Here is a 12,900-nt window from a genome sequence, read left to right as displayed (position 1 = left end):
TACTTTATAAAAAGGAAAGAAAGAAAAGCCTTCTGGGATTTTGATATGGATAGCATTGGATCTTTGATCCATTAAACTAACATCTCTTCATTTATTTGCATCTTCTTTAATTTTGGTATGCAATGTCTTATAGTATTCAGCCTAAAATATTTTGGTTTTGTTGCTATTATAAACATTATTATCTTAAAATCCTACTTCTTGCTGGTATGTTGAAATACAGTTTTATGTTGATCTTGGATTCTGAAACCTTGCTAGATTCAATTATTAATTAAAATATTAGTATAGATTCCCCAGGAGTTTCTACATAAATAATCATATTGTCTTAAAATAGAATCATTTTACTTCTTCCTTTCCAATATTTATGTGTTTTATTTCTTTTTTATGATCTTCAGTTTGTCAAAGGTTTCTTAGATAATATACGAAAAGCATTATCCATAAAAGAATAATAAATTGGACTTTACAAAAATTGAAAACTTTTGCTCCCAAAAAACATCATTTAAGAAAATGAAAAAGTGCTATTTGCTGAGAGAAACTGAAGCAGGTTGCCATGCCCTCCTCCAGGGCATCTTCCTGACCCAGGGATCAAACCCATGTGTCTTACGTCTCCTGCGTTGGCAGATGGGTTCTTTACCACCAGCGCCACCTGGGAAGCCCCATACGTATACATACTTATATGACAACGGGTTTTTATCTGAAGTTTATAAAAAAACTCCTGCCACTCGATAATTTAATTTTAAAAAGGGACAAAAGACTCGAAGACACTTCATTTTGAAAGGTGTCCAAATGCCTGTAAGCACATGAAAGATCCCTACTATCATGAGGCGCGAGTAGAGGGACCCTCTCACCACTGGTCTACACTTCCAGGGTAAAGTCATCATCGGACTGGCCTTCGACTGTGTGGACAAGATGGTTTACTGGACCGACATCAGTCAACCTTCCATCGGGAGAGCCAGTCTGCATGGCGGAGAGCCAGCCACCATCGTTCGACAAGGTGGGCAAGCAAGCATTCTGGGTTTTGCTTTTAGTAGCCCACGTGGCTCTTGGGGGAGAGAGCAGAGTCGTGCGGTGTATGGTTGCTTGCAGGATATGGTGATTGGAGATGGGTTGGGTTCTCGGGCCCAAACATCACCCTTTCTAGCCTTCTCTGAATAGTCCAAGGACTCATCACTAAATCATGAACATCTTAGCTGGGATGTGTTGCTGAAATAAAATTAAAACAGGGTAAGTGTCCATGCCTGTCTCTGAAAGCGTATGTAGCCAGTTTTAAGGAATAATAAAGGCTAAACTCAACCATCCGGTTTGGATATATGCATCTCCCTCTGGCTGCTGAGCCTCGAGTTGATTCTCAGACTGTGTGCCCCTTGGGGTGGTCCATGAGGCAATAAACAGAAAAATCATAAAGATGGGAGGGTCACAAGCATATTGGCAAATACTGTCCCTGAGAGGTGAGTCTATTCCCAAGACAGTTTTCAATTTGAAGGGTTATCACTTCAACCTGTAACCTCATGGTGGGGTGGGTCTCCTCTATTCCATCTCACCCTCACTGGACCTTGCTCAGATTGCCAGAGGAGTACAGCAAATTAGGCTGAACTTTTATAGATACTTCTGTTTCTGTTGCATCACTAATGGTAAACCACATGACACTTTGGCACAGCCTACCCCTCAACATTTAACCTCAATTCCTTAACTTACGGGTGCCAATTTAAGCCAAGGACTCTACTATTTTAATGCCTACAGTCAACAAGTCAAGACTATTTTAAATGAGTATGTTTTATCAAAATTCAAGTCCATTATGACAAAAAGTCCAAGGACCTGTAAAAATTCTCCTCTACTGAAAAGGTCAAATAATGCACATTGCTCAGTCTGTGACTTAACCAGCTGCCTTGCAGATATTTTCAGTCAAAAAACATTGCCTTGCCAATGAGATGTGCTATGTAAAATCATCTTGTTTTCTCTGCAAAACACTCAAAGGTACATCTTTAAGGACTTCCTGGCTTGGGGGAAAAAGCAAAGATACATCTTTAAAATATTTGAGCCTCTTTGGTATTTCTTTTTACTGATGCTTGGGGCTGAGTGTTATTGTTCAGTTGCCAAGTTGTGTCTGACTCTTTGCAACCCCATGGACTGCAGCATGCCAGGCCTCCCTGTCCCTTACCATCTCCTGGAGTTTGCTCAAACTCATGTCCATTGAGTCAGTGATGCCATCCAACCATCTCATTCTCTGTCATCCCCTTCTCTTCCTGCCTTCAGTCTTTCCCAGCATCAGGGTCTTTTCCAATGAGTCTGCTTTTAGCATCAAGTGGCTTAAGTTTTGGAGCTTCAGCTTCAGCATCAGTCCTTCCAATGAATATTCAGGTTGATGTCCTTTAGGATTGGCTGGTTTGATCTCCTTGCAGTCCAAAGAACTCTCAAGAGTCCTCTCCAGCACCACAATTCAAAAGTATCAGTTCTTTGGCACTCAGCCCTCTTTATGGTCCAACGCTCACATCTGAATATGACTCCTGGAAAAACCAAAGCCTTGACTAGACGAACCTTTGTCAGCAAAGTCATGTCTCTGTTTTTTAATACTCTGTCTAGGTTTGTCATAGCTTTTCTTCCAAGGGCTAGGTGTAGCTTTTCTAATTTAACGTCTCTCTAACAACTTTTGATAATGTCAGAAGGGCCCTTGTGCCTGTGGAACAGCCCCTGGGATATATTTTTCCTTCCTTGGCTCCTTCATAACAGATAATATAGCAGGAATTAAGCTGAGGTTGAGTTACACAGGTCAACTATGGACACAGACCTCAAATACTTTTCTGGAAGCCACCGTGCTATTTAAATAATGTCTGCTAGTTTTCATGGCTTGCTTTAATGAATAGAATGCTTTTTGCATCTTAATGCTGTTGAAAATGTTGTTTCTATTATCTGTAATTTGACTTCAAAACCCACAGGAAGTGGGGAGTAGGTCATCGTTTGCTATTTCCTGTTGTTTTTGGAACTGATAATGATCCAAGAAAGCTTTAAGACCAGTAAGAAACATTCCAGACAAAAGCCCACTGTGAAAATACAGAATTAAATCAGAATGTGATCTTTGTAGAAGAAAGATCACTAGGAATACATTGTCCTTTTAATTTCAAAAAAGAGAAAGAAGCTTCCACTTACATTCTCATCATGGTATTTTCCTAGCGAGTGAAAATGGTAGTGGGTATCTTTTCTTTTTCTTCCTAATTTCATAATGTCTGAATCCCGGGCTTCTCTGTTTTTCCTTGAGTTAAAGTCCTAGCCAGATATCTTTAATAAGTATCATCATCTGTTTCCTTTTGATATAATCAGTGTGGAATATATAGCCCTGCAATTTTCCCATCTTGTCCTGACTCACAGTAAAGGATGAGGTTTTCCAGGCCTTTCCTTTTGGCTCCTTAGCCTTTAAAGAAGTTTTTTTCTGGTTGGGGGAGGAGTTCTGGTTGCTCTTGGGTTTGACGTCAAGACCAGGCTGTTTCTAAAAAGACAATTGGCATGGAGTTCCTTCCGGGAACTTGTAAAGATACTCTTGTTAAACAGTCTTCCCTGGTCCCACCATGTCTGAATAGCCCGTGCCTCTCAGACAGGATGTACTCGGTCCAAATATACCCTAGAATGATTTCTTCTGATTTTGTCTGAAGGTCTGAAGGGGTCTTTGGAAGTCAGTCTCATTGTCCCTTTGCCTCCAAGGATGTGGGAAATATTTTCAGTTGGTTCAGTCGCTCAGTTGTGTCCGACTCTTTGTGACCCCATGGACTGCAGCACACCAGGCTTCCCTGTCCATCACCAACTCCCGGAGCTTACCCAAACTCATGTCCATTGAGTCAGTGATGCCATCCAACCATCTCATCCTCTGTCATGCCCTTCTCCTCCCACCTTCAATCTTTCCCAGCTTCAGGGTCTTTCAAATGAGTCAGTTCTTCGCATCAGGTGGCCAAAATATTAGAGCTTCATCTTCAGCATCAGTCCTTCCAATGAATATTCAGGACCTATTTCCTTTAGGATGGACCGGTTGGATCTGCTTGCTGTCCAAAGAACTCTCAAGAGTCTTCTCCAACACCACAGTTCAAAAGCATCAGTTCTTTGGCACTCAGCTTTCTTTATAGTCCAACTCTCTCATCCATACATGACTACTGGAAAAACCATAGCTTTGACTAGATGGAGCTTTGTTAGCAAAGTAATGTCTCTGCTTTTTATTATGCTGTCTAGGTTGGTCATAGCTTTTCTTCCAAGGAGCAAGTGTCTTTTAATTTCATGGCTGCAGTCACCATCTGCAGGGATTTTGGAGCCCCACAAAATAAAGTCTGTCACTGTTTCCATTGTTTCCCCATCTACTTGCCATGAAGTGATGGGACCAGATGCCATGATCTTCGTTTTCTGAATGTTGAGTTTTAAACCAGCATTTTCACTCTCTTCTTTCATTAAGAGGCTCTTTAGTTCTTCTTCGCTTTCTGCCGTAAGGGTGGTGTCATCTGCATATCTGAGGTTATTGCTATTTCTCCTGGCAATCTTGATTCCAGCTTGTGCTTCATCCAGCCCGGCATTTCTCATGATGTTCTCTGCATATATAAGTTTAAATAAACAGGGTGACAATATACATCCTTGATGTTGTCCTTTCCCCATTTGGAACCAGTTTGTTATACTTTATAAATCTTTGCTTTGGGTTGGAATAATAAAGACCTTGTTTAGAATTAGAAACAATTGTTTCTAACTCTTAATAAGCTTTCTCTGGTGGGAGTCCTTCAGGGGGGCTTGGATGTTTCCATCATTCATAGTCATGATCATCGTAGGAGTTTAGTGAAAGCTGATACGGAGGGGGCTGAGGGTTGGGACTGCTTCGCTATTGATGAAAGAACACAGTGTTGCAGGGCTGGTTTCATACCAAGTCCCTGGGGCAGGGTAGCTCCATCCTTGGCTCTTCCCCTTCCTGTTACCACTTCCAGCCATACTAAATGACCTTCACCTCCATAATCAGCAGAGGGGAAGAGTCCAAGGTGACCCCAGTAAAACCCTTTGGTTGTATTTATAGTCAGGAAACCATTGCAATCTTGAACTCCTGATTAGGTTTGGTGGGTGCTAAAGGCTCCCATTGCAGTCAGCTTATACTGTGGTAACCCCTGGCTTGAAAATCAGTTACTTAGAGCCTAGTAAAGACTTCTGGGGTGTTATTTGCAATCACTGATACCCCTTCTTTGTACTCTTAACACTTGTATGAAAGTAATAACAGCTGTCATTTCTTGCATATATTATTTCTCGGCAATGACCTATTTTCCCTCGTTAATGAATAAGATAAGTCTGTCCCATTCCCCATCTTTAGATCTTCCTGTGCCTCCCCTTTACATAAGAGATAAGCTCTAAGCTTGTTAACACATGCATCCTAACTTCATCTCTGGCCACTCTCCACCCTCGGGGTCTCCAGCCACACAGAATGACATTGTATACTTCAAGCCATATCCATTCTTCCTTTATATCAGTGTGCTGGTCTCACTACTCGGAAAACCTTGACCAGGGTCTTTGCCTGAGAAAGTCCTGTTGTTCCTGCAGTAGCCAGCCTTATGAGGCATTGCCTCCCCCAGGAAGTGTTCCTTGGTCTCCCCAGGCTAAGTCCAGTGTTTCTGCTCCATGCTCCCACAGAGCCTGGAACTCAGTCTGAATTGTGCTTGGCCGTGGGCTCCTTGAAGGCAGGGCCACAGCTGCAGCATCCGTATGGGTCAGGTTCCCAGTATGGTACACATCCGTCCATTCGCCATATGGACGTCCATCAAGGGAACGAGTAGCACCGTAACGTTTGTCACTAAGTGTTTATCTTAACAAGCATTTAACACGCCCATTGGTTTTCTCAAAGTGCAAGGGTTGGATGCCAGATGAAAAAGCGCTGAGTAATCAGAAAAACCTCATCTTACTCGTTTAAAAAACAAACCAGTAATGTTTGGTGTTTACTTCTAGATCTTGGCAGCCCCGAAGGCATTGCTCTTGACCACCTTGGACGCAACATCTTCTGGACGGATTCTCAACTGGATCGGATCGAAGTTGCGAAGCTAGATGGGACCCAGCGCCGGGTGCTGTTTGAGACTGACTTGGTGAATCCCAGAGGCATCGTAACAGATTCCGTGAGAGGGTGCGTGCATGCTAAGTCGCTTCAGTCGTGTCCGGCTCTGTGTGACCCTGTGGACTATAGCCCGCCAGGCTCCTCTGTCCTTGGAATTCTCCAGGCAAGGACACTGGGATGGGATCTTGCCACCAGGGAAGCCCCCGTGAAAGGGTATCTCTGTGTAAATCTGTGTGTGTGTCTCTTCTATTTGCATCTGCCCTTGTGCATATTCTCAAAGTTCGACTGTAACTCCAGCATTGCTGTCCTGAAATGAATGAGTTTAGGATGAATGAGGCCACAGTTGGTGGCTTCTAGATATCTGAGGTGAAGCCAGAACATTTATTATAATCCACCGGAATCATGAACTCAGTACCATGCTCCACTTTCAAATCTTCTACCGAGAGCTTTGTAAGTTGACGGCTCAGAAATTGGATATTTCCACTTGGATTGAATGTTAATCAAATATTTGAGTTGTATCAACCCCAGAAGAATATCAAGGGAGCATCAATGTCCCCCTGGGGCTCCTTCCGGGGGCCCAACCCAGCATGAACACCTTGGAGGCCCTCCCTAGGGGTTTTGTGAGCACATTCTTTCCCTCACTGCAGGCTCTGAGTCTTACACCCTAGGCCCATGTCTCCTTGATGCTTTGACGTGAGACCACATCTCTTGTTCTGTGGCTGTTTGGCCGCCTCTCTGATTTCAGGTGCCTTGACCACTTATCCTGCCAGCATTGCTTCTGGGCTTCATCCTCTGGGTCTGCTGTGCCTTCCTGAGTGCTGACAGCATATGAGAATCCACATGTGTTTATGTCAGTTATGGTGCTCTATTTTTTAAAAACAGTTTCATTGAGATATGTCAGTTATATTTAAGGGAAGTGAAGTTGTTATTAACAGAACAATTCAAGTGAAAAACCAAATAGAAGGATCTTTACAAAGGCAATGTGTCTTGGCACCTCCAGATCCTTTATAGCCATTAATTTTTATTTTATTTTTAAATTTCTTGGTTGCACTGTATGACCTGCAGGATCTTAATTCCCTGGCCAGGTTGAACTCATGCCCCCTGCAGTGGAAATGCAAAGTTCTAACCCCTGGACTGCCAGGGAATTCCCTATCATAGGTTCTTTTTAAGTGTCTTTAAGTGAACTTTTTCTCATACATCTTCATTGTTTCTCTTCCACTTTCACTTCCTTTTGCTCCAGGAATCTTTATTGGACGGATTGGAACAGAGATAACCCCAAAATTGAAACTTCCTACATGGATGGCACAAACCGGAGGATCCTGGTGCAGGACGACCTGGGCTTGCCCAACGGGCTGACCTTCGATGCCTACTCGTCTCAGCTCTGCTGGGTGGATGCAGGTGACGGAAAGCCCCAGGCCTGGCTCCTGGGTTTTTTACCGTTTTTTACCAAATAATCATTGTTACCCACTGTACTATCAAGAGTAGCTATTGTGGGGAATAAGGCATAAGATAACTGCTTTTTTTCTGCACAAACATCAGCTGCATATCTTTGCTCTAAAACTGTTTCCCTCAGCTTGATGTAGCCCAGGGAGTATTCTTAATCTTCCAGGTCAGGGGTCAGCAAACTACAGCCTTGGGCCAAATGGTTTGGCCACCTGTTTTAGTATAACCTGGGAGCTTTAAAAGGTTTTCACATTTTTAAATGTTACATTTTAAAAGCTTATGCAAATTCTTATATAATGTCCTCGATTTCATCTCTTGGCTCACACAACCTAAAATAGTTACTATCTGGCCCTTTAAGAAAAAGTTTGCTGACCCCCAAGAGCCTGTCCTCATCCTGGTACCTATTAAGCAATTCATGACTTACATTTTTGTAGCTCCTGCTTGTCCCCAAGGAGGGCTAAGGCAGGACTTGAAGCCAAGGAAGATAAAGTAAGGCAGTCCCGATGTGTGCTCCTGCCTGGGCAGATTTGGGGTGCCCCTGATGTGGGCAGGATGCTCAGTTGGGAAAGAATGTCAATCATCCATCAAGTCTCTGTTGAGTTCCTCCTTTGTTCTAGACTCTGTGAGGTACCACGGGAGATGCAGGAAGTAAAGCAGCACAGTTAAGTGAAAACCCAAGCCTTAAGTTGGTCATAATGCAGCCACTGATGCGCGGCTGTGCGTACCTGCTCACCCAGTGGGAGCAGCTTAGCAATTCTAAGGGCTCTGAAAACAGGGAGGGGAGGTCTAGAGGAGCTTCAGGCAGGAGGGATTTGAACAGAAGCTGGAAGATGGCATCCTTCTTACTAAGCCCCTGGCTGCTCCAGAAATGGGTGAAATGGGGTGCTCTTCCTCTGCTCTGGCTCCCTTCTCCCCATCAGAACCAGGTGTGGGTACCGGATGGAGGTGGGACTGAGCAGTGAGAGGGGCGTGGGAGGATAACAGACAGCTTCCCAGTTTAGAAGAGCACATCTTGTGTTCTCTTGGATCTGAGCGTGTAACATTTGCCCTCCTTGCTTTTCGTTTTGGACACAAAGGGGCCATTTCTTGTGTGAACAATGGGCGACTTGTTCTCACCCCACACAGGCGCCCACCGGGCCGAGTGCCTGAAGCCTGGTCAGTCCAGCAGACGCAAGGTTCTTGAAGGGCTGCAGTATCCTTTCGCCGTTACAAGCTTCGGGAAGAATCTGTACTACACAGACTGGAAGACGTACGTCAGCTGCTGCAGTGCGGGGGCTGGGGGACCTGCCCTGCTGCCCTCTCTGGAGGCCACACCCTTTCCAAGCAGCTTCTTGGCTTGACCTTCCCGCCTCCAGAGATGCCCCCTCTGCCTCGCCCTCTGGTTGTCAGAGAGGAGGGCAAGGAAGGAGAGGGCAGTAACCCTAGGGAAGCAGGGGGTGCCATGTATCATCTAGACGCTCTTGGATGGGCAGCTTCAAGTCCATAAATGGGGACTTGCTGCGTGTGTCCCTTCTCTCCCTAGGAGAGACCATGCCTACTCCATGCCACTAATTCTTAAACTGCAGTATTCCCAAAGCTCCTTCTTGACCTTTCCTGCAGAAAAGTAGGCTTAAACCAAGCAAGCGGCTGTGGCAGGAGCTTCAATATAGAAAGTGGATTTCCCAGCTTGGGATTTAGAGCCAGAGGGCAGAGCTAGCTGACCTTCGTCCTTTCTTTAAGAAGCCAGAGAATTGCAGGCTTCAGGAAGAGGGAGGGATGGCTAGGAAGTAAGGCCAGTGTATCTGTTTGGTTTTTTTTGTGTCTGTCTGTGCTGTCTTGTCTGATTCTTTGCCACCCCACAGACTGTAGCCCACCAGGCTTCTCTGTCCATGGGATTTCCCTGGCAAGAATACTTGAGTGGGTTGCCATTTCCTCCTCCAGGGGATATTCCCAACCCAGAGATCAAACCCACGTCTCCTGTGTCTCCTGCATGGGCAGGCAGATTCTTGGCTGTCTGAGCCACCTGGGAAGCCGTTTATGGCCTCCAATTTATCCCCCAAGGGCTTCCCTGGTGGCTCAGATGGTAAAGAATCCACCTGCAATGCAGGAGACCCAGGTTCAATCCCAGGGTCGGGAAGATCCCCCGGAGAAGAGAATACCCACTCCAGTGTTCTTGCCTGGAGAATCCCATGGACAGAGGAGCCTGGCAGGTTACAGTCCATGGGGTCACAAAGAGTCAGACAGGACCGAGAGACTAACGCGTTCACTTTATCCTCCAAGCGACAAAAGAGGTTGCCCTGTAGAGAAAAGTTCAAGCCGTTATATGTGTTTTTTGTTAGTATATTTTTGGGTTTTGTTTGTATGGCTATGCCGCATAGCAGGAGGGATCAAACCACGCCCCCTGCATTGAAAGTGAAGAGTCTTATCCACTGGACCATCAGGGAAATCCTGCTGTTAGATGCGTTTTAACTTTCCATCCTTTGTAGGAATTCTGTGGTCGCTGTAGATCTCGCTGTTTCCAAAGAGACGGATTCCTTCCACCCCCACAAGCAGACCCGGCTCTATGGCATCACTTCCGCCCTGTCTCAGTGTCCTGAAGGTAACTCACCTGTGCTCTATGTAGTCAGGGGCTGGGTTGGCCCCTGGGGCTCAGAGCCCACACTCTGGCTGCCCCCTATGTGGCCTGTGGTAGCCCGGATCACAGGGCAGGTGAGACCTAGTCCATTCCATCAAGGGTCTTCATTAATTAGTGGGTAAACCAGATGAATCAACAGAAAATGTTAGGGAATGAAGTGGATAGTGGATAAGGGTGAGGAGAAGTATTGACTCTTCGAGTGGGTCTAAAAGTATGCTGTCTTCAGGCTCCAAGGAGGAAAAGCAGTGTTAGGGTCTCTCCTGCTTTAAAAGTTCATCCATTTGGCCAGACAGCAACAACAATAATTGATAGCAATAATAACTGCAAACATGGATGTGATACTTCCTGTGAGCTGGGTACATCCCGTGTATTAAAAGTCACTACGTGCTTTGTATCCACTGGTTCACTTAATCCTCATAGCAGCCCTATGAGGTAGGTGTTATTATTTTGCCCACTTTATAAATGAGGATACTGAAACCACTTGCCCAGAGTCACACGGTCACTTCCAGTGCTCGTGGCAGCAGACATGGGGGTAAGTTAGGCAGCCTGGCTGCAGAGTCTATGCTATGGCTCCCTCCTTCCTGGCTTCCCTCTTGCCCCCTAGCGAAGCAGCCAAACTGCATAGAAAGCATATTCTGCTTTAAAATTCCAGCTCCATGTTATGACCAGACCCAAAAAACCCCCCTGAGCTCTGCTAATAGCTTCGATGGTAAATCTGCATATCCCCCAGATCAGGAATCAAGGTTTTTGCACATTTGGCAAATCCTTAATGATGAGGAAACAGCTAGGAGATAAGCTGAGTTAAATTTTCTATACAGCTTCCTTGTTCTCCAGGACCCCCCCTAAGCTTGGCCTCCCAGAGACCAAACAGGGGGCTAGTATGGAGGTCACTCTCTCAACTGATCGAACCACTGAGCTTACTTCTGCCTTTTCCAGGTCACAACTACTGCTCAGTGAACAACGGTGGCTGCACCCACCTCTGCTTGGCCACCCCAGGAAGCAGGACCTGCCGTTGCCCTGACAACACCCTGGGAGTTGACTGTATCGAGCGGAAATGAAGAGTTCCTTGTGTGCTCTCCAAAGTATTTCACAGCAGCGCCCTTCTTGAAAGGGTCCAGACTGAAAACTGTCTGACCTGGTGGCTGAATGGCCACCAGGCCCAGGTCCAACCCAGCCTGAGCCCCAACAGCATTGCCTTCTTTGTTCCCCAAAACACATGCCCTCAGCTTCTGGAATGGGAAAGCCTGTACTCCTACACAAAGTCTCCCTGACCCTAACCCTCAGACTAGCTTATACAGCCCTGAGTGAGGATTATATGCCCCATCCTTGTGCTGGAAACTGGCCCCAACCTTCATACCCCCATGGTGAGCAGAGCTTCTCATGGCCTGAGCTGCCCCCCTTCCTTGTGGCCTCACGAGCTCAGCCTCACTTTGAGACACCCATTGTTCCATCAGCTGCTGGACACATCAAGGCTGTGAGCGAAGGAGGGAGCTTGCTTTCCCACAGTTTTTCTTGGTGCTCTGATTTCCCTCTTTATACTCATAGCATTTAACCCTTGAGTTCTATATCACCTGCATCCTGCATCCTGCCCAAGGCAGGATGCGAGCAAGCCCTGCCTTTTGGTCAAAACTCACCGTGCCCAAAAGATATATGGGTATTTGGTGGATGACACTGAGCAGCCTCTCCCAGATAAGTTATTGGCATTTCTGAAGTAGTTGTTGGTAGGCAAAGGCTTAAATCAAGTGTGTCCAGAGAAATTCAAGGTGCAAAGTCAGATGTTTGAGGATGGGGATTTTATCGATGTGCCTTAAATTATACCAAAGATTACCAAAGTATTCCTCTTTATCCAAAGTACTTGGATCCTAGCATCTGGTTCTTTGGGCAGCACAGCCCCACTGCTGGCACCCGTGTCCAGCCTCCACGTGGAGACCCATCTGAGATACAGGCTGGGACTGGGGACCCCCTGAAGTCCCTCATCTCTGCCCTCCACCCATGAGAGCCAATCTGCAATCAATCGTGAGCTCTGTGCTCTTTTGTTCATCCTCCATCCATGGCCCTTGCTCACTGTAGTCTCATCCACAGACACAATCCAGGAAGGCCAAACTGTTTGTTCCTCATTGGTGTAATTAAAAGGACCATTACCACATTTCACATTTATGTTTCTAGAGCTTGTTTAGAAAACATCTCCTGACCATATATAGATAGTGGTATTTGGAGGCGGGGTGCGATGACTGCTTCCCAAAGTCCTAAAAAAATGGAAATTTTGAATTGAAAGCTAAGGGTAAGGAATTTGAGTCAGTTAAGATCGGGTTAAGGAAGTGAGAAGACTCAATGAAAAGTGAGAAGACTCTGGGAAAAGTATCACGAAGAGATTGATCAACAGCAGAAATGGAAAACCCAAGAGGAAGGATAAAGGAGGAGATTTAACAATAGCAATAAGAAAAGCTCTTAAATAATGCCAAAGAAAAAATGGTATGTTCTTTGCCAGAGGACATTTCTACACTTATGGACATGAAAGAATTTCCCTATTTTTCTCCTTAAGGAAGATATCCCTCTTCTAATCTGCAAACCTCAGTACCCTGAACTCCCCTGTACACACACTGCTTTTCTACAGCACATAGGAGCCTGAATGGAAAGAGCCTTTCCTTGAATAATTGGAGTTTGTTTTGAGAAGCAACTATATCCCCAAGAATCACAAGGTTTGGGGAACACATGAGTCTTTTATATAGCCCAACCACATAAATTAGTTTAACTTTCCTTTTCTATTTATCATTCCATATCCAACCCTCTATAT

General features: G+C 45.3%; 1 protein-coding gene across 2 annotated transcripts in view; it reads left to right on the top strand.

Annotated features, from left to right (window-relative positions):
* The window catches only part of NID1 (nidogen 1), a 96,448-nt gene extending 83,773 nt beyond the window's left edge, over positions 1 to 12,675 (top strand). For both annotated transcript variants that reach the window (XM_061404906.1, XM_061404907.1), the window contains exons 15-20: positions 865 to 991; positions 5,947 to 6,118; positions 7,290 to 7,447; positions 8,618 to 8,741; positions 9,958 to 10,070; positions 11,043 to 12,675. In XM_061404906.1, the coding sequence (XP_061260890.1) occupies positions 865 to 991; positions 5,947 to 6,118; positions 7,290 to 7,447; positions 8,618 to 8,741; positions 9,958 to 10,070; positions 11,043 to 11,164 (816 nt within the window). In that variant the 3' untranslated portion in view covers positions 11,165 to 12,675. The remainder of the gene's footprint in view (positions 1 to 864; positions 992 to 5,946; positions 6,119 to 7,289; positions 7,448 to 8,617; positions 8,742 to 9,957; positions 10,071 to 11,042) is intronic.
* Positions 12,676 to 12,900: the final 225 nt, after the last annotated feature.

This window comes from Bos javanicus, chromosome 28, assembly GCF_032452875.1.
Source record: "Bos javanicus breed banteng chromosome 28, ARS-OSU_banteng_1.0, whole genome shotgun sequence".
Taxonomy (NCBI): Eukaryota; Metazoa; Chordata; class Mammalia; order Artiodactyla; family Bovidae; genus Bos; species Bos javanicus.
This window is presented reverse-complemented; position numbering and strand designations above follow the sequence as displayed.